The sequence below is a fragment of the Symphalangus syndactylus genome, chromosome 9 (genome assembly GCF_028878055.3).
Source record: "Symphalangus syndactylus isolate Jambi chromosome 9, NHGRI_mSymSyn1-v2.1_pri, whole genome shotgun sequence".
NCBI lineage: Eukaryota > Metazoa > Chordata > Mammalia > Primates > Hylobatidae > Symphalangus > Symphalangus syndactylus.
In genome coordinates, this window is record NC_072431.2 from 108,958,407 (window position 1) to 108,984,482 (window position 26,076).

General features: G+C 50.0%; 1 protein-coding gene across 6 annotated transcripts; it reads right to left on the reverse strand.

Annotated features, from left to right (window-relative positions):
- Positions 1-919: 919 nt before the first annotated feature.
- Positions 920-25,998, reverse strand: TMEM8B (transmembrane protein 8B). Of its 6 annotated transcripts, none has more exons than XM_063609765.1 (13): positions 25,270-25,997; positions 20,635-20,824; positions 20,068-20,275; positions 14,094-14,227; positions 13,567-13,835; positions 12,637-12,962; positions 9,270-9,363; positions 8,957-9,080; positions 8,727-8,869; positions 8,343-8,521; positions 2,378-2,524; positions 2,089-2,205; positions 920-1,837 (listed from the first exon to the last, which is right to left on the reverse strand). In XM_063609765.1, exons 1-13 carry the CDS (start codon positions 25,775-25,777, stop codon positions 1,472-1,474), a joined length of 2,805 nt encoding a protein of 934 aa, XP_063465835.1. In that variant the 5' UTR covers positions 25,778-25,997; the 3' UTR covers positions 920-1,471. The 6 variants fall into 6 exon arrangements, with proteins under 6 accessions (XP_063465835.1, XP_055149736.1, XP_063465836.1 ...); XM_055293761.2 differs by having other exon boundaries at positions 920-1,841; positions 25,270-25,996; XM_063609766.1 differs by having other exon boundaries at positions 920-1,841; positions 20,635-20,754; positions 25,270-25,377.
- Positions 25,999-26,076: the final 78 nt, after the last annotated feature.

Genomic DNA, 26,076 nt, shown 5'->3' on the forward strand with positions numbered 1-26,076 from the left:
AAAGAAGAGAGAGGAGGAGAGAATGTATTGAGAATACTGACACAGAAGGTCCCAAAAGGAAGAGTCCCTGAGCCCCACACCCCAGGCCAAGATAGATTTGCAGGTTTTAAAAGATGCAGCAACTCATGCCTTGTCTGTCAAAACCCACAGCAGAAACAACTTCAAGGTGTGTCTGCATAGCCAAGGCCTTAGACAACTTCACAGATCTCCACATAGCCCAGAAGTGGCAGAGAGAACCTTAGGACTGACAGAGTTATGTAAATGGGAACAAGAAATCTCTCTGCATCCCAGATGAACTGTCTGGACCTCTGACTGGGGACCAGATGGAATGATGGAAATCCCGGGGATGGATGAAGTATGGACACTGGTGATCAGTGAGAATGCTCTCCCAACTTCTTGGCATTATGTAAGACCTCAGAACTCAGCTATGACCCTCATGGAAAGAGAAGGAATCCCGAATGGACAAACGATCTTTTCTGGCACTCAGAAAAAATGAGGGCTCAAAACAGAAGTTACATTCTTGATTCTTGTGATATTTCTTGCACATCTGAGATGTGCACCTGCTATTCCAATTTCCTGGGACCTCGGCTTCCTTCTGTGTTGGGTGTGGGCATCATAAGGAAAGTCTGTCTCACTGATTTAAATCATCTCAGCGTACATACACACACACCACACACACACACACACACACACACCTTTCAGCTACTGCAAACTGGGCTGAATAGCAATTGGGGAATAGGCATTAGAAAGTGTTTAGAAATGAATGCAGGGCCCAGATGAGCGGGATCAGACGGTGTATATGGCGTGACAAAAGCCTCCGGCAGTAGCTCCCATCAGCCCTGCTGATTCCCTGAGGGGCCCTCTTTCCCCCCTTCCCCACACCCCTGACCCCAGGGGGAAAAAAGGCAGCACAGAACCATTCTGAACCAATCAATCATTGGAGACACACAGACTCCACCTGTATCAAACGAGGATACCAGCCAACCAGACAGCCCCAGTCCCAGCTCCATCCATCCTGCAATCCCTCCTCTGCAGCACAGCACAGCCCAGACGCTGCTTCTGGGAAGGAAGCCTGAGGCCACAGTTGCTGAGCCTCTGGGAAAATCTGGAAATTTGGTTTCCCCAAGATAGACTCCACCTCCTCTGGAATGATGCTGTGCTCCTGACAGGGCTTTGTCTCCCTGGGAAGGAATCCATATCTTGGGAAGGCTCTGCGTCCCAGGAAAGGCTCCACACCTGCAGGAGGGACTCCTTGGTCCTGAGGGCTCTGTGCCTGCATAGGTTCCAGTCCTTAAGAAGGACTCCACGATGCAGGGGCTCCAGGCCCTCGGCAAGTTCTCCATGTCCTGGGAAGGGCTCCAGGTCCCTGGAAGAGTTCTGTGTCCTTGAGAAAGACTCCATGTCCTCAAGAAATACAGCCTGTCTCCTTCTAAGAGGGCTCCACGCCCCCAGAAAGAACTCTATGAAGCGTTCATATCCCCCCAGGGCCAGGCCCAAAGCCCCTCTCAGCTGGCACAGATGCTGCTGACAGTGGCCCCTCCTGGGCCCACGAGGCCCAGCTCCTCCTGCTCGTTGATGCATAGCTGGTAACCACAGCCCCGGGCCCGGGCTCCAGATGGGACCCGGTGGTCAGTCTTGGCACGAGGGGGCAGCAGGAAGCCCACACTGCCCGCAATGAGCATATGCCAAATGCTGTGAATGTAGAAGTAGTTGTCCCGGGTCTCCACAAAAGCATAAAGCAGGACGGCACTGCCTGCAATAAGGCTGCCAGGACACAAGTAGAAAAGCCAGCGGCGCCACGTGGGTGGGTAGCAGTGCCGGCGGCGGACGCTGCGTACTGTCTGGGGGAGACAGAGAAGTGGGGCTCAGGAATGCCAAGCCCTGGAACCCAAGCCAGAGCTGGTCACTCTCAGGCTTCCTCTGAGCCCTGGTTGTGACCTAAAGACATCTGCCAAGACTGGAGCGGACACTGCCAGCAGCAGGTGATGACGACAGAGCCAAGCCCACCTTAAACTGGGGACCAGATACCTGGGGCCCAGCAACCAAGTCCTGCTGGGACCCTCCCCCCACATCCCTCCCCACCCTTACCCAGGCTGTGGCCAAGATCCCCAGGGCGAAGAGACTGGGTCCAAGCAGGTTCCAGAGTCCATGTCGGTCAAGCTGCAGAGCCATGGACAGCAGCATAGCTCCCAGCAAATACAGCACCTAGAGAAAGAGACTCCAGGGCTGGGCTAGGGCTACGGCCAGGTGACAGACAGCACTCCAGGGGCTGGGTCAGAATCATGAGAGGTACTTGGAAATGCCCCCAGGGAAAGGTCAGGAGTGGATTTCAAGGAGACTTGGCATGGTTGTTCCCCAGGGCCCACTCCGGACTGACCTGCTTGACCACGGGCTGTAAACGAGCCATGGCAATGACAGTGACCCACACGGACATTAAGGAGCCCAGGAAATCACAGAACTGCAGCACATCGTAGTCCATGATGCAGAAAACCACGATGCCTGGCTGGTCACAGGCATGATAGAACTGAAGGAAGACATGACAGGCATTGAGAGAACTTGAGGCAGAGGTCCAAGTCTACAAAACTGGAGGGGGTGGGCCCAGGGGTGGTGTGCTGCTGTCAGAGCAGCAGAGGTGAGAGGTCACAGATGAGACGATCTGGGAAATGCCTGACTCCCCAAATCCTGAGAAGAATGTGGTAAGGAGGTCCAGTCTGCTACATAACTAATATGTATCTGGCAGCCCTGACCCTGGTCCTGAGCTTCCTAATCTTCCTGCTTCTGGAAGGTGCTGTGGAGAGTGCCCTGCCAGGCGGTTCTGATATCCTCAAGCTGAGGCCAATCCTGTCCCTGTCTCCTCATGCTCACCATGGATCCCACCTATAATCCCCATCCCTGGCCCAAGCTCTGGGCTACTCAGAACCCAAATCTCCCCGCTATGTCCCAGTTTCCCCTGCTAGCTCAGACTCTGAACGGGGCTTCACTCTCAGGGCTTCCACCAACTGACCCTCTTCATCCCTTCCCAACAAATGCGGGGAGTGTGTGGCAGGTAAGAAAAAAGGCAGTCCCTAAGGCCATGGAGAGAGGCATGGCACTTCACACCATGGGGAAGAACATGGAGAGGGGACAGCATCCACCCATCCTACACTCTGGAGAACATAGTGAAGAGTGGACTATTGAAGAGGTTCAAAGGGGATGCAGGGAACAGAAGTGGAATCGGATCAGGCTCAACTGGACATCCTGATTAAGGAACGAAGCAAAGTCTGCCATTAGCTCCCTTGTCTGTAGTTCCAACCCATGTCCAGATTGTCTCTCTGGACAATGCCATGGCTTCCAGCATCCTGTGTTCCCTTATTTGTGAAAAAAGTTTTCTAGGGATAACTCTTTAGTGGCAGAGATGCCACCAAAAGAACTGGAAAACATACTCTAAAGTCAGTCTCTAGAGACAAAAGATGAAAAAGAAATCGCTAATGTTTCCTTTGACCCTACTGAAGATGTCATCCAGTCATTTAAATTGCAAAAATTACAACTTCAACAGACAAATTTGGAAAGGAAGAAGCTAGGATCTTTGAAAAAGAAAACAAAATGAAGACGAAAACCTGGGATGTGAATTGGCATCAGGAAACTTTGGGTTTGATTCCTTTAAATTTTAAGCTGCAAGACTCAAGCTTGTATATCTATCTTCTTTCTTTTCCTTCACTTTGGAGGTAAAGAATTTTGCTCCTGCAAGAAGAGAGTGCCTAAGGATGAACATGTTTTAAGTGGGTGTTCCAGGCTTTCGAAAGGGCTTGTTATTTTGGGGACATGGTTCCCTCTTACTATACTGTTAAATTGAAAAAGTGAGTTCTTACTGGGAAATTTTCAGACTTTTCATGTAGGTCCATATCAACATTAGAATGATTTTTTTTAGATTGGGTGCAGTGGCTCACACCTGTTAATCCCAGCACTTTGGGAGGATGAAGTGGGCGGATCACTTGAGCCCAGGAGTTCAAGACCAGCCTGGGCGACATGGCGAAACCCCCATCTCTACAAAACATACAAAAATTAGCTGGGCGTGGTGGCGTGTGCCTATAGTCCCAGCTACTTGGTGGGGAACAGGGAATTGGTGGGGGCGGGGGGCAGAAGGGGCTGAGGTGGGAGGATTGCTTGAACCCAGAAGGTCAAGACTGCACTGAGCTGTGATCATGCCACTGCACTCCACCCTGGGTGACAGAACGAGACCCTCAAAAATAAATAAATAAAAATGGTTAAGTAATTAATGTTTGAATATGTCTAAGAGACTGGTTTATTTTTCAACTATTTATATATGCTGATTCATTGGCAGTTAATTTAAACAAATCAATATATTGGTCTTTTTCTATTTTAGCTATGGGACATTGATTATTCTCTGCCTCCAAGACCAGACATAAGTACTATAGGCCACTAAATTACCCAATACTGTTTTATGACTTGGATTTTATCTTAAAGCACTAATTTTACATCCAGCCTTAACCAAGCACTGGCTCCACATGCTTCACTTTCAAGTATATAGAAAGAAATGCACAGAAGTTTCTGGAAAAGGGATTTGTACTATATTTCAGACAACGGAAGATATATATCAGCAGAAAAAAGGCAAAGCTGAATCACTAAACATTGAAGACACATCTGGGGGAATAATTGAGGGCTGACTTTCTCCTAGAAATTTGCACTAAAAGAAGAATAAAGAAAAATGGAGATATTATCTCGAGTGGAGAGGATTTGAAGAAATCATTTCACTAATATTTTACCACTGATTATTTCCAGGTATACTAAAAGGTCAAAGAGATTGTTTAAGGTTGTGAAAAATCCACAGGGGTAGAGTTAAATTAAAATTCTAGTGTGAGGGAATTAGTCCACTAAAAATTGTGGACTAATTTTTAGATTGGCACTCCTTTTGTCAACAACCATAAAAAGAAGTGACATCGAAAAATCAGGGAATTTAAGAAAAAAATTAGACTACAAACTGACTTCTATTAATATAATTCTAATCTAAGTTGATAACTTTCTCAGCTTTGGACATTATTTATGAAGCAATGCAGGGAAATTATCCTGAAAGTTTTTTCTGTGGAATTTTACATTTTTATAACAGTGCATCTAATGCTCCAAAATAGGCTATCCAGGCACTGAAGAATGTGGACTATAAATGCAAACATAGTTAATCCATGCCCAGATGGGAATATAATGGAACTTGCTGTTACTCCCTTATTTCCTGTTTTCTGCTTTCATTTTCTCTTGGAAACAGTTACAGGATTTTGCCAAGGGACACTGAGAATGACCTGGGATGGTCTGAGGGATATAAGGGGTAATGAGAAGGTGGGCTTGTAGCCAGGATGCCGGCAATCGGCAAGGACACCTGCACAGCCCCAGAATGCCAGCTCTGTCTGGGTCTTCTGAGATCTAATTATAAGGATTCAAGGAGCACTGTAACGGATACACAGTTTGAACAGTATGGGTTCAAGTTGCACAATTAAAATGTTTGATATCTTTGCCCTGATGGTTTCTTATATTTATTTGGCTTAGTTGTATTTTCAGATCTCTTGATCGGCTCTTAAGAATTTGGTGAGAACAACTAAACTGAGGCCATGCCTTTTTCTACATACTCCAGGACTTAGGAGAAACTGAAGTCACATTAAAAGCATATCAATGCATGCTCACTGCCCTGGTGCAAAGGGAGCAATACAGCTCATCTGTTACATGTGAGGGATCTGGAGTGAGGCTCACCCAGATTCTAAAGTAGATACTCACCTTCCACCTCAGGTAAAATATTTAACTTTCCCTTATCTACAAAAAAAGGATGACAAGAATGAAAGCATGTATCAACTATTACAGTACTATTGTGAAGATTAAATTAGCAGTGTCTGAAACAGCACATATTCAGTATATGTCATTTTGTTGTAATCATTATCTGAATTGTTTGCCTATATACAAAAATCAAATGATAAGTTTGTGGCCTGTTTTCGTTTTTTCAAAACATATTTTACATCTGTAAACTCCTGATCTATAAACCTACTGTCTGCTCCTATGTCCCAGATAAGAATGGATTCCTACTCCCAAGTGTAGACTGTCCTGGATTACTTGAAGACAAGGAAGATGACTGTCATCTCCTGCCCTAGTACTGACAACTGCAATTTGACCAATGGGTCCTTAAATGGACACTGCTGCAGAATGAAATAAGTCTAAGAATGGCAAGGAGGGACCACAGAGAACCTGCAGGGAAAAGAGAAAACATAGCTTTATGTTCTGGCCCATGTGGAAAAGAACAGGAGTCAGAGCAGGACTTTAGGCAACACCTCAAAGCCAGTAGCTTTTCCTTATTGCCTTATTCAAGAAAATATGAGATTTTGGCCTGGCGCAGTGGCTCACGCCTGTAATCCCAGCACTTTGGGAGGCCAAGGTGGGTGGTTCATGAGGTCAGGAGATCGAGACCAACTTGGCCAACATGGTGAAATCCTGTCTCTACTAAAAATACAAAAATTAGCTAGGTGTGGTGGCGTGCACCTGTAGTCCCAGCTACTCAGGAGGCTGAGGCAGGAGAATCGCTTGAACCTGGGAGGCAGAGGTTGCAGTAAGCTAAGATTGTGCCACTGCAATCCAGCCTGGGCGACAGGGCGAGACTCTGTCTCAAAAAAAAAAAAAGAAAAGAAAAAGAAAAAAGAAAGAAAGAAAGAAAGCGGGAGCTTTTTATGTGGTGCCAGACACTTGAGGCTCTCCCAGTGCTCCTGCTACAGGGAAGGTCTTTTCAGGCTGACAGCCACTGTATCCAGATAAGGAAGAGTCATCTAGCACTGAACACTCTGGAGCCAATCAGGATGCTTGTGTCAAGTCCAAAGAGTGAATATGCTCTCCCTACATGCTTCAGGCTCCTGACACACTTAGGTACTCCTACTAATTATGAATCACATTCAATCTGCATGTAGCCGAGAGTGGGCTGGTAGAACAGCTGTTGCTGGAGGATTTGGTGAGCCACAGTAGAAAGGGCATCTGACAATACGAAAGAGAAACAGTGTCTAACATAAAAATAGAATGAGGCACTGTGGGGGCAGGCCTAAAAAGGGGCCAATCAAGCAAAACTGGGGTATGTGCTTCTCATCCAGCTTAAAGGGCCAAGATCTCTCTCTGCAGCATGGTTGCAGCCTCTTCTTCATCATCTCTGGATGAATCTCCAGGAGGACCCAGGCCCCTCAGTTTCAGCACATTTGCCCCTGCTTTCTCCCGGATGAGAGGCATGATTTTTCTAATTTAGACATATGTCTGACCTAGTAATGCAGGACACCAGGAAGGCCTGTCTTGCTTTCTGTGATATCCTGGCTGCCAAGGCCTGAGCAGAGTCTGAAACCATCTTAAGAGTTTTTGCAGTGCTCACGTGCATGTCACATGGTGCCAAGAGCCTAGAGATGAGCTGAAAAGATTCCCAGATGCGACACTTCAGGGGTAAAAAGTCTACTTGGGGGTTAAGGCACATTAGCAGGCTCACTTCTCTAGCTTTCCTTATAGTTTCTGGATGCTTGCTTATAACGAACTTTTCTGATTATGGAAGAGTGAGGAAAACGCAGGAAAGAGATTGTGGTGATTCTGCAATGGGAATGGAAGGGTTTTAAACTATATTAATCTTCATCAAAATGCACTCCTTTGAGCTGGGATGTGATATGATACTGCCACTTCCGACAATGCCTCAGGAAATAGTTGAGTCTGTAAAGCTTCTCAGGACTCTGAGAGTCAGATTGTCCTATAATCCCCCAATAGAGAGATCCCCTCCATCTTTCCAAAGTTCCCATGAGAAATCAAGGTGACATGGTGACTGAAAGGGGACACCATTTCAGACCACAGGAACGAACGTGCTAACGATGTAGAAGTCCCCAGTGCGACGGAGAAGGGGAGCTCAGAGTAGCTAGCTCTCGTATCATGGAAGAATGTGGTGAAGATGAAGACACTCCGTGCAGAGGTGTGGGGGAAAGCATAGATTTCCTGCCCCATACAGAGAACATGGTGACTGTGTAGACACAAATCCATACTGTAGGCCAGTTTCTTGGCCCATGATTTGAGTAAAGGTCCCCTCAGCCCTCAGGGTGGACAGAGTGTGGAACAGCCGGAGGCCCAAACTTACTTTATTAAGTTGCAAACAGTTTTGTTCATTGACTCCAATGTGCCTTACAAAAATGACCATTTTCTATGCATGATAGGTTGGGAAGCACTGCTGTCTCTGTCTATAGAAGACACAGTGAAGGCACAGACATTCCCAAACCCTCGGAGAACGTGGTGGAAATACAGACTGTGACCCACCACCATGCACAAGCACCCAGTGACAAGACGCAGACACCACCGCATACCGTGGAGAAGAACATGGTGAAGGTGTAGACTGCAGCTTCCAGCACATATCGACTCCGAATGGCCAGGACCACAGGTGGCAGAAACATGAGGTTGCTCAGACACAGCAGGAGTGTGGACAGCAGCTGGAATCCATAGGTGAGCGCATCTGCACTGTCGGTGCAGCCCCAGCCTCTCCACCCTGCGGGTGGGGAAGGCATAGAATGGAAGAGAACAGACGGCAGCTCTGGGCCTACGCCACAGCCCCTGGAGGGTGGTCTCACCCCAGCTCTGCCAAACCCGTCCCCAATTCAGGCTGCGCACTCCCCTACTCCCACCGCCTGCCCACAGGCCCAGCAGGTCCACCTCCAGTCCACCGCAGCCCGCTCCCTCGCCAGCCCGCTCACCGGCCTTGCACTCGCAGGCTGCGTACAGATAGTTGTGTGTGCGCAGCAGCTTGCACTGGCCGTAGGGCCCGCAGTCGTCCACGCATGGGGACAGGAAGGTGCGCATCCGCACCTCGGCCGTCGCGTTGCGGCACCGCACGAACCTGCGCACACACTCGCAGTCACCTGGGGCCGCGGGCCACCCCCGCCAAGTCCCAGTCCCAGCCCTGGCCCTGCCCCGCACCGCTCACCGAGGCCCCACCCCGCACAGGGAGCGGAGGGCCAGGAACCAGGTCCCCGTCTGCGGGAATGGGATTCGCAGCCTGGCAACCCTGGTGGTGGCACTGACGGAGAGGAGGAAGCCGGCCAGGGACTCTGAAGGGAGAAGGAAGGGGTCACTGAGAGGGAGGAGGGGTCAGGACCCAAGAACCCTCACCCACCTGCTCCCACTTTCCGGAACCCTAGCCTATCATTCCTCCATTCCATCCCTCCCCACCTTCACCTCTGCCCGCCACCACCACCCCCACACTGCAGCTTCCTCTCCTCCCCCATTCCTCACCCCACCTTTGGAACAGGTCACTGCTGCATCCCCCAGGCTCAAGGGCACCTCGTGAGTCAAGCATCCAAACACCGTCACGTTTTCCTGGTGCACGGAGCTCTGGGGAGGGCAGGTATGGAGGTGAGGCCGCCAACTCCTCCAGCTCCACCCACCGCCACCCTCAGACTCCCACCCCTGTTAACCCACACCTTCCAAGGACAGCCCATTCCTCCCGGCGCTTTCCATGCCAAAAGTGCTCTCTCACCTCCATTCTCAGAACAGAAAAACTTAAAAACAACAGATCCTCCACAGCAGAAATCTTTCAAGGACTGATGAGACGGCAAGGCCCAATTCTGAATCTGTTCTTTGGGCAGAAGTGTTTCAATTCTGTCCAAGCAAGAGAGAACACCCTCTTTTTCAGTCCTATCTAGCTCATTGAGGGGAAGGAGGGCTGTTGCCAGTTACAGAAACTAATTGTGGACAAAGGCAATTATAAGGTTTTCCATCATCTTCACCTGGACCCCAAGACAGGTGGAGCATGAAGACACTCACTCCAACTCAGGTGAAATGATCCTAGGTACTGAACGGTGGTAACAAAATGCCCAAGAGATTAAATGTAGCAACCTGGCTGGGATTAAAAGAAACCAGATATCCGCAAGAGTAAATGTAAGGGGTTGTCTACAAGAATAAAGGTAACAGGATGCCATAAGCTCACCTCATTCAAGAAGGATTTGAGGCAGCTTACATAAAATAGAATACAATAAATGCCTGAGGGAAACTTAAAAATCAGGACAGGAAAATAAAGTCTGTCCCTAATGTAGGCCATAGATTTGATACTGACTTCCAAGCAACCAAAGCAAAGGAAGTATCATGAGTTACCAGATTTGCAACTACATAATATAAAAGCTAATCAGAGTCTCTGGAGAATCACAGCATCCAAAGGGGAAGTTCTGAGATAAATTCTCATCAAAGCAGCACTGTGTGTTGTCATGCATCCTGTCCTCAGCCACAAGAGTGAGTTTCATACAACTTGCTTATATAACTTCCTTCAATGCAAGCCCAGGGCAATATGCCAAAGTATTACTCAGGGAAAGTCTTTCTAGAAGGGAGCCAAAGAAAAAAGTATATGCAGTTCTCTGATCCAAATGTCCAGTTCTTGATCCAAGGGGAGAAAAAAAAATCAAAATATTTGGAGGAAATACCTTTCAGAATAAACAGAACAGGCTGAGGTGCATAGCACGCGTCATAGAATGCAGATGGATGGAATGTAAACAGATGCTCATTAAAGTGAATGGATGGGAATGCAGAGAGGGAAAGGGTGAGGGGCTGCAGGAGGGCTAGGCTTCTATTCTCAGGGTACTGAGGAAGAAAGAACAAGTCTGGGCCAGGCTGTCCTCTAATTCAGGGTCTACACTTTCAAGGTCGAATCAAGATCTCACTGTCATTGCCCAGAGGCATGGCAATAAGCAAACACAAAATACATACAGTCTTAGCTAGAACAAAGAGAGAATTTGATTATGTAAATAAGAAATATCTTCAGGTTGAATAAATGGCTCTAACAGGACCACTAGACAGTTCTAAGCCATGTCCCATAAAAGGCCACATGAAGCCACAGACCAGGCCTCAGGTTGGCTGATGGGAAAGTGGTCCCTGCCGTCAGGGCTGGAGGACAGTAGAGTTAAAAGGATCCCTGGCTCAGGGAACAGTATGTAAGTTATTGGATCAAAGCTAAGCTGAAGATATTCTCTAATGGGCCAACACAGGGCTCCGCCCTCATCTCAGTCTTAATGCTGACAGTAATGACCAAGAAGTACAAAAAGTTGGCTTTGCAAGTGTGTGAATTACACAAAGTGGAGAAGGCCCGAGTCCCAAACCAGTATTAGGCAATGCCTCAAGGAGGGACATAAACTCTTCCATTCAGGTTCAAAAATTCACTGCAAAAATACAAGATGCGAACTGGCACCAAAATGTATATGCCCCTTGATTACAACTAGATAAACAAAGTAATTAATGTGGAAAAGAAATGGGAGGACATAAACCAAAAACAGCCGTGGGCCAGGCACAGTGGCTCACACTTGTAATCCCAACATGTTGAGCGGCCGAGGCAGGCGGATCAGTTGAGTCCAGGAGTTTGAGACCAGCCTGGGCAACATGGTGAAACCCAGTCTCTACTAAAAATACAAAAAATTAGCTGGGTGTGGTGGTGCACTCCTGTAATCCCAGCTACTCTGGAGGCTGAGGGACAAGAATTGCTTGAACCTAGGAAGTGAAGGTTGCAGTGAGCCGAGATCACACCCCTACACTCCAGCCTGGGCAACAGAATGAGACTCTGTCTCAAAAAAAAAAAAAAAAGTTGAACAGTTGCATTAGGGAGATATTTTTCCCCTATTTTCCAAAGTATTTATGTGATCCTATTACTCTTATAATAAAAAAGTAAATGTATACAACTGGTTTGAAGCAAACACAATGGAAGTAAAGGAAAAAGACCCAGGTATCTCAGTTCACCACAAGCCCTAGGTGATCCCACAGGGTAATGCAGCCGCTGAAAAAGGTAACTCAATCTCAGGCAGCACAAATGCAAGTCTTGTTACCTGATACCTCAGTCCAACCACCTCAGATCACTTATTTCAGAGACACAGTGACCACTAGAAGTATGAGCAGGTGAGATAGTGAAGGAAGGGGAGAGATCCAAATACTAAGACCCCTAAGACACTGAGGTTCTTCAGCTTTTGGGTGGTTGGAGGTAACATCTGTAAAAATAGGACTGGGATGTAATAAATGTATCATATTAATGTAAGATAATAATAGGGGAAACGTGACAGAGTGGGTATATGAGAACTTTGTGCTTTCTGCTCAACCTAAAACTGCTCTAAAAAAAATTAAGTCTATTGCTTTAAAAAAGATCAGGACAGAGACAGATTTACTGGAAATGGCTTCTGGATATGGCTTTTACCCACTGAATCAAAGATAAGTGAGTAAAAAATTCATGGAGACAGATTTTGATGGGATGTCAGGAATGCCTTTGGCAATCAGCACTATCCAAACATGAACTGTGTGGCCTCAAGAGGTGGTCAACTCCCCATCAAAGGAGATTTGCAAGAAAAGGTTAACAACTACCAGAGTGAAAGGCCAGTAATGAGCAGGAGGTGAGCCTACAAAACTGGGAAACCCCAGACACTGAGTGGACCTGGTTGACCCGCCCATCTGTAGCAGAGTGAGTACTCAGGACATGTTTGTTGAACAGAATTGGGCTGAGCCATGGTCCCTAATCGTCAGGATGGGTGGGAGCAACCTGGACAGGCTTCCTGGAGGAGGTAAAGACCCCAACACCCCTGACACCTTCCCCTTCAAGCTCCCCGGCAGAGCAACCTTCCCACTCTCCATAAAGAGTACCGCATTGAGCTGGAGCTCCAGGCTGAGGACGCCTCCACTGTCCAGCACTGGCAACAGCCTCATGGCGAACACGGCTGGGCGCTCAGGGGGAAGGGCCACACTTGGGCCAAAGAAGATGTAGAAGTGGACAGAGAACGTGTCCAGCTCGTTGCGCAGAGTCGGGCGCACTGGCCAGCAGTGCTCAGGTGGGGACGTGGTCCCAGGCCCCTCCGCAGGGGTTCCAAGGGATGGAGGCTCTGGGGGCAGTGGCTGGTTGCCCAGTGACTGGGGCATGTTCATGGCAGCTCCAGGGACCAGGGCTCGGAGCAGGCTGGGCTGTGGGCACTCTGTGGGGCAGAGGAAACCAGAGCTTGGGCCTGCAGCCTTTACAGTCCTGAACTTACTCATAAACAGATCTGAGCTAGACAGGATTTCACAAAGAGTGGGGAAGGATGAGAACTAGAATGCAATGTCCCTTGGGAGTGTGGGGCATCCAGGGTCATAGGGGTTTCCTAATGGTGACAGCTAATGCAATACCACACTGGAGGCAACCGAGGTCATCTATCCCTCCCTAAAGGCAGTGAAGAGGCTATTGAAACAGATACTAAGTATGACAGGCTGTCTCACTGACTTGCAAGGGCTTTGGCAAGGACAGTGTCCCAGAGGTCCTGGATGTCCTTGCCTACCCCAGGAAACTGAGAGATTAAATCAAAGAAAGGAATGAGGTCCTTTAGTTGTCTCAAGTCAGATGCAAAAAAAAAAAAAAAAAATATCTAAAGGCCTTCCAATAACTTGGAGCTCCAAGTGGGATGGCTTCAGAGAGCATGAAGGAGCCTGGGTTGGGGAGGGGAGGTTGTAGTGATGTGGCAGAGGGCCACTGAACACAGCCACCCAAGTCACTTCCCAACCATGGATGTCTGCACAGACTGGGGCAAATGCAGGGGTTCTGACCTTGCAACCGCACACACAGCTGGAAGCGGATGGTCCTACCAGGGCCCCGGGATGATGTTTCCACACGCACGTAGACCCAGTGCCCCCAGGGGGGCAGTGCCAGCTCCAGCTGGCATCCTGAGGCACCTCCACAGGCCACAGAGCTTGAGTTGTGCAGGGGTGGGGCTTTGGGACGCAGACGCAGTGACAGGGGGCAGGCAGATACCCCACGGCCCCCCACACACGCCAGCTGTGCTGAAACCCTGTAAGTGAAGCTGGGCACAAAGACCCTGGGCAGAGGAGAGGTTGGGGGTAAGAAGGCACAAACAGAGGCGAGCGGAACACAGGGCAAGGGAAGCACTAGGAAGGAGGGGGCGTAGGGTGGGAAGGAGGCCTGTTCAGGTCTCCCGCTCTGTGCTGGGAGGGAGGGAGGCAGGGATCCCACCCAGAGACCAGGCAGGTAGGCGGAGAAGCTAAGAGAGAACCCTGCAGCCTGTTTGAGGCCAGAGAAGAGGGAAAGGACCAGGTGTGGGAAGTCTTTGACTTACTTGTACAGGGCTGAGCGATTGTGTGGGGAGAGGGTTTGCTCTGAGGGCCGGCCAGGAACCAGCACAGCGACGTCCAGCAAACGCCGGACAATCAGCTGCGGCTGAAGGAGGTACTGACACTCATCCTGGAGACCCTGGGACAAAAGCAGGGGTGGCAGGAGAGGGAGAGACAGCAGGGGTGTGACTAAACCAAGGCAAACAGAACCTGCTGGGCGGGCTGGGGAGAAACCCATTTCTGGTCATCTCTGTCCCACCTCAGTCTGCAAGGTCTGCTGGGATCCTCAGCACTGGCTGAGGTTTTGGGATTCAAACCCAGGCCCTCCTGATAATCAGGCCTGGCTTGCCCCTTCTCCCAATCTAACCCCTCCCCCTGAGCATTCTGGGCCAGCCCAGCAGCACTGTGATCTCCAACCAGCCCATTCCCCGAGCAGGCTCAGGAACTTAGAACCCTGGCTCTTTTAGGCAAAGTGGGGTGGGGTGGAAAGCTCCTTCAAGGCCTCCAATCCAGCCCCCTCACTCTCCCCGCCACCAATCTCAACCTTTAATTTCCTTTAGTCCTCACCCTGCCCTGCTCCCATGTGCTTGTCCAGCCTCTGCTTTCACACTCATTACACACAGGTAATGAGTGCAGGGCCACTCATTACCTCCCAGGCAACCTCCAGACTATAAGCAGCTTGAGAACAGGAACCCCGTCCTATTTGATTTTTGTTCCTCCAGACACAGGGCCTCACATAGAGCACATACCTCACAGATGAATGTTTGCCGAATTAATGAATCAATAAATGGATCATCCCACCTGGGGGAAGTGCTGACCTTGCTAAAGCCAAATCCTGTCATCTTTGATGCCCCTGCCCCTACTCTGCCTTCAGGGGACCCACTGACCCGTCTGGTCCCTCAGCCTCAGACTGTGTTTCTTCTGCTGCTAAAGGAGATCAACCACATCTCCCCCTGCTTCTCTCCTGGAGAAAAGCCCCAGCTCCTTCTCTGTTGACACCCCCTGGCTCGCACAGCCTCATCACTCTCCAGTGAGCTCAGTCCCATTTGTCGCAGTTCCTATTCTGCAGCACATGCAGCTATATGAGCCCTGCAGACCTCACAGTTAAGGGGAGGTGGGGGCTCCTAATTAGGACATACCTTCAAACTCTGTTCTGGGACAAAAGTTCCAGGCCCTGACATCCCACTGAGTTCCATGGCTCAGAACAAGCCAGCCAAGGCACTGACTTCCAGCAAAGCTCCAAAAGGCTGGAAGGTCTGTGCCTTTTGCATCCCCAGTGTCTAGCACACCATCTGGCACATACTAGGCGCTAAAATAGCTGTTAAAGAATGAGTGTCAAAAAGGAGGTCCCTTCAGAGAGCTCCTGAACCAACCTAGATGCTCAGGTTTGGTGTCAAACCCTAAGAACCAAAAGACTCTCACAAGTCACTGCATTGACCCCACCTCCTATGGCAAGAATCACCACCACAATAATCTTTTAGTGAATAAGTCCCAAGGGTGGGGGCTCATGCTCCAGTAGTGGCCCATTTCCTTGCTAGACAGTCCAGAGAAGGAACACTTTGCTCCACATTTTGGAGTTTTACTTGTGTTTGATTCAATGAAAGATCAGTGGACATGACCTGTTTGGTTAAGACGTGCTCCTTCCTTCAACTGTGTAATGTGCGCAGCCAGTCCCCCCTCTTCACGCGGAGGGACTGTTTAGTCAGTGGAGACCAGGGAAGATGCAGGGAACCGTCACCCAGTGATGGGGCCAGAGAAAGGACACCGGAAGTCAGGTCCTCAAGAGCTGCCAGGGCAGACGCCAGGTGAGAGAGTCCCAACTGAGCCAAGAGGCCAGAAGAACATCAGCAGTCAGGGAGGCCCAGGGCACAGGCAAGGAAGCTCAAGAAACTAGGAGAGGCAAAAGTGAGACGTGGATGGGCTACAGGCTGAAAGATCCTGGAGTCGAAGGCATGGTAGGTAGATTCCTAGAATGTCCTCATATGTATGGGCTGGGTTTCTTCAGAAAGGCCTGAGCGGGGTGACCAGTGCCAGGCTCTGGGTGGGGCTTGCAGACTGAAGATGCCCAAAGACACTTAGCCTTCTCTGCGGGAATAGCGAGTGCACAGCTGAGCCCATGCCCAGAGGCAGAAAGCACCAATCGGTGTAGAAGCAAACGAGTGCTGGACAGACTTCAGGGGGCAAGGGTGAAAGCAGGAAGACCTCTTATGAGGCTACTGTGGTAGCCCTGGAGAAAGCAGAGAAGCTGTGCTAGAAGTGGAAATGAAGAGCTGTAGATGCATTCAGGGCATGCCTCAGAAGTAGCATCAACAAGACTTTTTCTTTGCAGATTGGTTGTGAGGAATAAGGAGAAAAGAAAAATCAAGGATTTGGGGCATTTAATTTGGGGCCTAAGCAATGGGTGGATGACAGTGCAATTTCCTGAGGAAGATCACAATGACTAGAGAAAGAAGCAGCATGGACTGGGAGCAGTGAAATGGAAATTACAGAGTTTTAGACTTTTAGCTTCACTTTGATTTGATTTTACTAAATACTGTTTGAGACATTTCTTAGACATCCAATTGGAGATGTCAAGTAAGCAGCGAGATATAAAGTCTGAGATTCAAAGAAATTAGGACTGGTTGAATACTCTTGGAAGCATTAACATATAGATGGTATTTTAAACTATTGTGCTGGAACACCAAGCAAGAGAATAGAAAAGTAAAAAAGGAGTTGTTCCAGGACCAAGCATTGGGCCACTACAACATGGAGATCAAGCAGAGGAGGGGCCAGGAAAGGAGACAGAGGAGTGGGCAGTGGGAAAACCAGGACAGTTCTGTAAAGTCACAGAGGCCAAGAAGGGAAGGTGTTTCAAAAAGGAAAGAGTAATATAGGGAACTAATTAACAGCTAGTTACTAGTTAACTCTGGGGAGGGGAATTGGAAACTGGAAGAAGGGAAGAGGAAAACTTACTTTCCACTGTATATCTTTTGTACCTTTTGAATGTTGTACCAGGTGCACAGATTGCCTATTCAAAAAATGAATAAAATAATTTAGGAGGAGGACAAGCAGCTGCACTATTAGCAGATTCTAACCACCTCAACTGAGATATTGAGTCACGTGTGGTCCTAGTTGGTGGATTCAACAGAATCCTTTCTCCTGTACCGTCGACTTCTTCACTTTCCTCGTAGTTGCTTTCAATATTTTACCTACTTTTTCAAATCTTAGACACAAGAAGAGGAAGGATTAGAAGAGAACCTGTGCTCTAGACATTTGGGAGTATTTTCCCCTCATGAGCCATTTGGGTGCCAAATGGTATCTACAACCCAAAGGCCAGCCCCTCAGAGCAGACTGGCAACTGGGCACCTTAGAATGAACACATGATCCAAAACAGAAAGGCAAGGAGATGGAGGCCGGGGACAAGACAGAAGTGGCTGGTAGGAAGAAGGGGACAAGGAAAGGAGGTGAAAAGGCATCATGTGCCAGACTCTGCACTGGAGGCTAGGAATACGTAGTAAATAACACAGACACAGGGTCTGGCAGAAGTGTAGGACTAGAGCTCACGAGGGTGGCCCGGACCAGGTAAGTTGCTTCTTTTTTACAACCTTTCAGGGCTCCCTATCACGCTCAGGATACAGTTTAAATGTCAAGGCCCTTCGTGATCTGGCCTCTGCTCACCCCTCTACCTTCCTCATCACCCCAACACCAGCCCACACTGAACCACTTCAGTTCATTCTAAACTTTGGGCCATGCTACTCCCACCACGCGGAATGCCTTTCCCTGCCTTCTCAACCTCAGACCTCACCGCTTAACAGTTTCCAATACCACCTCCACCACGCTAGCAAGCTGAGTTAGCCATCTCTCCTTTATCCTCCTAAAACATTTCCTGTATCTAACATGCATCTTATTTTTCTGTGTCCCCAGCACACAACCCAACGCCTGGCACAAAGCAGGTACTAAAGGACTAAGGCTAAAGGGAGAGCTGAGCTCATCCCCAAAGCTGAGAAGGGCCCTAGAAACAGCACTGCCTTCTTATCACTGGGACTCTTCAGTTCCCACCAAAGGATATCCCTAAACCCACATAATTCCTGTGTTCAAGCCTCACAGGAAGCATGCCATAGTAGGGGGAGGAAACAAGTTGAGAAGATGGAGGAATGCTCTAGACAATGAACCCACAGGCTGGAATCCTGGAAATTAACCAGGATCTGGAGAGCTGAAGAACCCTTTGAGGACCATATAAGACTACAGAAGTTAATCTAATTCTCAGAAGGACCAGACACAAGATCCTTGCCCCATCAACCTCTCAAACAGGGCTGACGGAAGCACTACATCTCTCATGGCGTCCAGAGCCACTGACACTCGTGGGCACGGTGGGATGGTCCTCTTCTGTCTAGCCTCACCGCACACCTGGGGAAGCTCTGACCAGGGTTCCAGTTTGGTACCAAGTTCCCCAGGCCCCACTTCCCATGTCTAGATGCAAATGCACATGTCAGACCTAGTTATTTGCTCACTGCCCAGCTCCCCCTTGGTCTGGGCACTTGAATCACCCTTTAGGGTCTGAGCAGCTCTTCTCTGCACTACTACTATTGTAGCCCATATGGCTACCATTGTCCCAATCTGGTAGCCATAAGCAGTCCTGACCACTTCTAACTGGGCCTCAGCTCCCACAATCCCAGCCCAGGCCTAGGCCCTAGGTTCCTGCTCACCTAGAAAGGTTTTTGGATAACTACAGCCAGGCTTCAGGAGGATTTTCCCTGTCAGTTCTTACAAAGTGGGTCAAGGATCAGAGTTGGGATAAGGAACATCCCTGTTGGGATTTTGCCAAAGACCTAAGAAGACATTCCTTCTAACAGAAGAACCCTCAGTTCTGATGAGAGTCAAGGTCTGCCTAGAACCTAGGGCCCTTTCCAAGCCAACTCCCAACATGCTGTCCTTCAGCAGGCTCACAGGCCTTGATGGGGAGTTCTCTTGCACATCCACATCACTCTCAGGAAAAATGGCCCTGTCACTGAGGCCTAGAGACACTACCTCAGCCCTACTTCCCATCTCTGACAATAGCAGTGCCAGCACCCTCGTCCTTATGTGAGTCTCAGCTCATTCAAAGGCACTATTCACCCCATTTCTGAGTGCTAGAGTCCTGTTCTTTAAATCCTTGCTCTGTTCTTGCTCGTTTCTTCACCCTCACCACAGGCCCCATGCACATGGCCATCCCACTCTGACAACAGCCAGCTCAGTATACCCCTTGCTTCTCCTCCAGTGAACAGGAGTAGGAGACCTGTCTGGCCTAATCCATGAGAGTGGCAGGAAAACACTGCAGCATTTCCTTCCACTCCAAACCAGAGAGACATCTGACCTTTGAACCTGCCCTTCAGTCTTTAACAACCTCTGTGAAATAAGTGCTCGGGGTGGCTGATATTTGGAGAAAAGTGAGGCAACGGCCAGGATGGACACCAGCTGCCCAAAGTCTCCTTTTAGCAGGAAAGAGCTTCTCTTGTGGTCTTCTGAAGGATGTAGGAAGCTGTCTGAAATTATGATGCAAGAGGAACGCATTCTCCCAGATGGATTAAATACTGGGCCGTGGCCTAACAGAGTCTTCAGGACTATTGTCAATCAACATGTAGAATAAAACCAGTCCTGGGTGTGTGCAGCAGATTGGACCAGCCCATAGTTGGCTTCTGTTCACCTTGATTAACACTTGTGCCTTCCACTAGGAAGTGGCGCTACTCCCCTGTGCCAAAGTCTCTGACTCCAGATTCTCAACTTTCCCTTCAGCTTACCTGGACCCAGCATGTCCTCCTGGGGCTCCCAAGTTGCCTCCTCCAGATCATGGCCTCTGACCCACTGGGTGACCTGCTGGCCTTTAGCCATGCCCCACCCCAGCCACCCTTGTGCTGCTGCCCACCCTGACACAAGGCTGGCGTGCCAGGGAGCCTGTGGGGGGAATTCAGCAGAGATGCAAGTGCAGTTCTGGACCCCCGAGCCTGGGGAACATCAACCCACCTTGACAGAGATGTGGCCGTGGGCCTGGGGAAGGTGGGCAGCCAAGAACCAGTCCCCAGGTAAGGGGCTGCTGACGTTAAAGATGCCTGAGGTGCGGTTGGGCAGTGTCCAGCTGAGGGTCAGTGAGAAAACCCCAGGCACAGCTGTGTCCCCTGGGAAGTGTGTATGCAGGGGATTGATGACAGGGGGTGCCCCGGACCGGAAATACCTGGGGGACCAGAATTAGGAGAGGAAAAAAGCAGGCAATGGGGTGGGAGGCAGGAAATGAAAGAAAGAAAGAAAGAAATGTCACTCATCACCAGTAAAACAAATAGATTCCCTATACTGACACATTCAACAAAGTGGTTCCAGGTCAGGGTCCACGGGTGAGAGATCAGCTCAAGCACTTGCACAGTCATACAGTAGTCCGGAAGTGGTCATGTGACAGAGGTCATGGCCCTCACTCAGTTACACTTCAATCTGGACGTGGGTTGGGGTCAGGGTCGGGAGGTCAGTTAAAGTCACACTTTAGTCTGGAAAGTGGTCAGGGGTTGGAAGTGGGGTTGGGAAATTAACTCAGACACTCACACAGTCACACTTTGGTCTGGGCAGTGGTCCCCAAAGGTTCCCCCTTGCTCCTTGAAGATGATGAGGTTCCAAACAGCCAGGAATGTGTCCTCAGGAACATGGAAGTGGAAGAGCTCGGTGCTGGCAAAGGAGCGGAAAGGACTCAGCTTGCGGGGTGAGCAGGTGGAGTAATCAGTCAGGAAAAGGCCTCCTGGGAAGCAGGAGAGAGAGAAAGGAGCAGGGCAGGACAGAGGGCATTTCCATTAAGCAACAGGCATGCCAGTCTTCCTCACCAATAGCACCAACTCCACAAATGCTCTCCTGTGAGCCAGGAACTGGGTTTCAGGCTGCAGATCTGAAACCTAGCCATCATCTGGTTTAATCCTTATGTTAATCTTATTTAAAAGAAAAAAAAAAACCCTCCTTTTACAGATAAGGAAACTGAGGCTCAAACCTAGACCAAACTGAGGCTGGAAACCTAGCTCTAAGTCCAAAACTAAGACCCTTTCTTTGACTTCACAGCTGCCCCCTCACTTAGGAGCCATTTTCTCCACTTACCAAACCTAAAAAAAACAGATGTGTGGAAGGTGTGTGTGTGTGTGTGTGTGTGTGTGTGTGTGTGTGTGTGTATTTTGGCATGGGGTCTTAAGCCACTGAGCAGGCTGGAACTCCACCTGTGGGGCTTGGGAGTCAGCATGGAACTGTGTAACTTCCTTGTTGATTTTCTTCGCCTTTCTGTTCCCCTGTGGTTAGAAGCAGTAAAAACCCTCAGCAGCCTCACAAGCGCTGCCTGTATACTGGCTCAGGGCAGGAGAGGGGAGTGGAAAGTGTGGTACGGCCGCCAGGGGCCTGCTTGGGTGGCAAAAGCCAGGACAGGAGCTGGCAGGCCACCATGAGAGTCCCCAGGAAAGGAGAGTCATCAGGCCTCCCAGGTCAGAATGCACAGCTACTAGGTGGGGGCCAGGGGAATGCTCCCCCAAAGGGAGGCCCAGTGAGGCAGTGAGTGACCCAGTGGATTTCAAGCCCCTTGGGAATATTCAGAGCAGGCCGAGTTGGGAGGTGGGGAGGAAGTGGTCATCCCTCATTAAAATGCCAAGATACTTGATCATGATTGTCAGGAGCAGAGCCAAGGTGAGCAGTTGTGTCAGCAGCTAGCCAGGCAAGGGACTAGAACAGCTGTCACAGTGGAGGCAACCAGTAGCGGACAGGGGAAGAGCGTCCCAAATGGCAGGCAAGGTCTCTCAAAGTAAATCTCTGGAGAATCTGACTGCTCTGGAGACTTCGGACCAGCCAGAAAAGAAGCCCAAGATGACACCTCCAGGACAGGTGAGAAGGTGGGGAACTCAGCAGCTTCAGGACAGACCCGGGGCTGGGATAAGGACTACTCTGGAGGGGCATTTTCAGCCAAGCAGGAAATACCCTCAGGGCTAACCTAGTCCAATCGTCTCCCTCTCTGGAGATGGGAGAGATTAACTCCAAAAATGAGGTGTTTTTGAAATAACAAAGAAAGGGAAGGGTAGGCTGCTGAAGGAGGAACACTGAACCAGAGCAACCCCAGGAGTCACCCCAGAGAGCTGCCCTACATAGGTGGGGGCCATTGGAGGCCATGGTTACACTCAAGGACTAGTCTGTCCAGTTCAGACCACATGATCAGTCTCATCTGTCAGGAAGGAAAACCTGTCATCTTGCAAGCTGAGCACTGCCCAGGAACCCAGAGAGGCTACCAGTGCAGCATTCAGAGAGTGATAGAGATGCAGCTGAGAGGGATAAAGGGAAATGGAACCGACTGATGGGGGAGACAGGTTTCCTAGGAACCCTAGCTGTGCTAAGTAGGAGGCAGAAGGCTAAGAGGTGAACAGCCTGGATACTATTGTTAGAAGAAATCAGAACTCTAGTGCACCTTCTGCTGGGGTTAGGGAAGGGCTGATCCTCCTCAAAGCTGGCACCAGGGATGGGTCATCTGATCAACCATTGCTACTGTTAGGAGAAATGTTGGTCAGTCCCTTGGTGCAGACCCTCAGATGAGGGCTAGTGGTGAAAAGCAGCTTAATGACCTCTGGGAAACATGGACAGACAAGCACAAGGATCCTTGTAATTCAAAGGACCACAGTATAGCCTGGAGAACTGGAGAACTAGCTAAGCCATCCCAACAGTGGCCAGGGGCTACAGAGGTCACAGAATAGGCTAGTGAGATAAAGGAGTGAGCAGCAGCTGGGAATGCTAGGAGGAACTTGGAAGAAGTTCTGAGGGCAGATGCTTGAGAAAGGGTCCACAGCCCCATTCACTCCAAACTTTGGTTTGCGGTTTGAACAGGGCCTACCAGAGCTGTGTCCAGAGGAAGCATGAGTAAGGCCCTTACCGAGTTCAGATGAACTTATTCTTGATTCCCCAATATTTCTATGATGAAGCTAGGGTAATTCCAACCATCACCCACCCCATACACACACACACATACACACACACACACACACAGACACAGGCTGAGGCTGGCCCTGCTAGTAACAGCACTAGGTAGAATAAAAGCCCATCTTTTTGAATAGCAAGGCATGTGTGGGTCCTCAACTAAGCCCAAGGAAAAGATCCAAGGATCAGGAGTGGGACCACTAGACCCAAGAGACAATTTCCATTCCTGAAATGAAACCGAAGCAACCGATAAGCACTGTGCGGCCCTGTGCCATGATGGTCCTATGACAATGCCAGCCTCTCCTCAGACAAACCCCATCACCACCATTAGGTCACAGAGCACCTTGTACTTTGGTCCAAAATTGCCAAGGCATTCACTATTAACAGCACTAAAGGCAGCCCTGCCTCCATTTGGGTGTATTGGTACTCTTTTCCAACTTCATTACAATTCTCCCCAAAGCACCTGAACCCACTTCTGGGCAACAGTGTTTTTATCCACAACTTTCAGCTGTATATGCTCTGTGGCTGTCAGTCACCCTGCTCCCCTCAACAGCCCAATGCTTGCTCAACGGGCGCATGAAGAAGCCATGATGGCAGAGGATGGAAGCTAGGAACTTGGCCCAACAGCATAAACTCCCCCTTACCAAAACTGAAAACCTGACTGGCTACTGCCTCTACCCAATGCCCAACTTGCCAGCAGCAGTAATCAATGCAGAGTGCCTCCACGGCTCCTTCCTTCAAAGGCACTGGTTGGGGGTGGATGGATAACTTATATTCATTATGGGAGGCACCCAACACTGCCCTCACCCTTGGAACTGCTGAGAATTCACAGCTTCAGTGATCTGTCCATATGAGGAGCAGGCAGAGCTGAAGAGGAATGTACATGGGCCACAACATGTCCACTCCCCTTCATACCATAACACAGGCGCTCAGAAGATACACTGGCTCACATGCACCCCACACACATGCATGTGTCTACACTCACCAACACACAAGCATGTACACATGCTGCCAGCCTCCCCACAATCCCTCAGTTACACACATAGACACATAAATGACCAGACATCTCTGCAGGGGCTGTGACCTTTCACGGGCATTCATCTCCTTAAGTCTGCACACTGAACCAGGCCCCCAGAGCTCACTGATACCCACTTTCCACCCCCAGCTGCTCTGTTGGCTGTTATTTCCAAAGACTCCATCGGGCACATCTCCATCCTATCTAGAGTGACACCCACCAGAGGTGGCTACAGACTTGGGCCATGAAGACTACAGTCACTTCATGATGGAGCCATCTTCATGACACATCCCCTAGACCAGGACACCCCCTCCTCCTCCCACAGTCCACCCATTAAAAAATTGCATCTCTCACTCTTCTGTCCAAGTCACTTCCCCACCGGAGGGTGGCCCTTGGCTGACGCCCGGCAAATAAGGAACAGTTTGTGGATAAAGCCCCCTTGTGGGCAGACCAGGGAGAAGGGAGGTTATGCTTTGAGCCTTTCCCCACTTGGGTCTGTTTTTCTATTAAGTATACATTGCAGTGGATTAAAAAAAAAAAAAAACACTAGTATGAGATAGGAATTAGGAAGCCTTTTTTCTAGCCCCAGCACACTGCCATTCACAAGCTTTCTGACCTTGGACAAATTGCTCCCTCCCTGAGCCTCAGTTTCCCCATCTGTAAAATAGCCTCCGAGTTTCAGCCCTGCTCTGAAAGTATCAGGAATTATTCCTAGGCAAATCAATGTTCTTTGGAACAAGAATCACTACAAGAAGAAAACTCATTATAATGGCAACTAATCCATATTCATCTATTTGCTACATATTATCTTTAAAACTCTTCTTCATGCCGTTTGAATGCATGCCCAATATCTCAAAGGTTTAGGCTATATATTCCCACACTGCTCTAGGGGCTTCTGGAGCGGGACTGTCTCTCCCCCATCAAACTTTGTGAGCAGGAGCAAAGCCCCCAACATTTCCCCGGAAAAGCAAGAGTCAAAGTGGGGTCAGGACACCAGAAAAAATCTTGGAGTCTCTGTGCTAGAAACTATAAGCCACCTGCTGAGCCTCAAACCCAATTAATTACCACTCTTTTGACCCCGCCAATCCCTGTTGGGTAAGACCTCTCTACTCTCTATTTCTCCCACTTGCTCCACAATGATCTAGTTCCCCAAGTCCCACCTCTCCTGAATCTCTCCAGCCCACCCCTCCCTGCCGGAACCCCATTCCTGCCTCAATTTTCCCTGCTTCTGCACTCACCAGCCCCTGGGCCAAGGGCAGAGAACAGCAACAGCAGCAATAGGGCTGGCGGCAGCTGAAACCCAGACTTGAGTATAGGCTGGGAGAGGGGCAGAGTATGAGAGATGGGGGGCACTAGAGGAAGAGACTTGGGTAAACACAGAGATGAGGGCAAAGGCTGAGATAATGGGTTGGGCTGGGCTGGACACTGGGGTTTGAACAAGGGCAGGGAGTGGGATGGAAGAAGGGGCTGTGATGGGGACTGCAGCAAGGGACGGGGTTGAGCCAGGGCCTTAAGCAAACACTGGGAATGGGGTTGGGACAGGGCCTGGGCTGGGATTTGTGACAGGGGGTGGAACGAGGGCCGAGGCCGGGATGGGGGCCAGGCCAGGGGCAGGGACTGAAAGGGGGTCCTGGATGGGGACCCAGGCAGGGGCTGGGGCCGATTTGGGAAGCGGGGCGAGGGCGGGGCTGGGGGCCAAGGCGGGGATTGGGATAGGACGAGGGGCCGGGACAAGGGCTGGGCCATGGCCCGGGGCGGGGGCGGGGCCGGACAGGCCAGCGCGGGGCGCTCGCAGAGCTGACCCGCGACTCCGCTCCCCACCCCCGGGGGGTGGCCTCCGGTGTCCTCGCGGGCCCGGGGCGGGGGCCGGGGACCTGGGTGGGAGTTCAGGCCTGGGCGACTCCGGGCTGCGCTGAACCGGCGATAACCAGGCCCCGCGGCGGCGGCCTCGGCTTGACGTCGGCGTGACGCCCCGCCCCCCAGCCGGCTCGATTGGTCCCTGTCAGTAAAGCCCGCCTCCGCCCTACTCTATTGGTCCCCAACTT

Bases quoted from the DNA above. Each gene is read 5' to 3' on its own strand.
- TMEM8B (XM_063609765.1), bottom strand. From the start codon at position 25,777: ATGGCCCAGCCCTTGTCCCGGCCCCTCGTCCTATCCCAATCCCCGCCT. The intron at 14,228-20,067 runs GTGGGTTGATGT...CTTTTGTCCCAG, and splicing joins ACGGCCACATCTCTGTCAAG to GGTCTCCAGGATGAGTGTCA. The intron at 8,870-8,956 runs GTGAGCGGTGCG...GTGTGTGCGCAG, and splicing joins CTGTGCGGGGTGGGGCCTCG to GTTCGTGCGGTGCCGCAACG.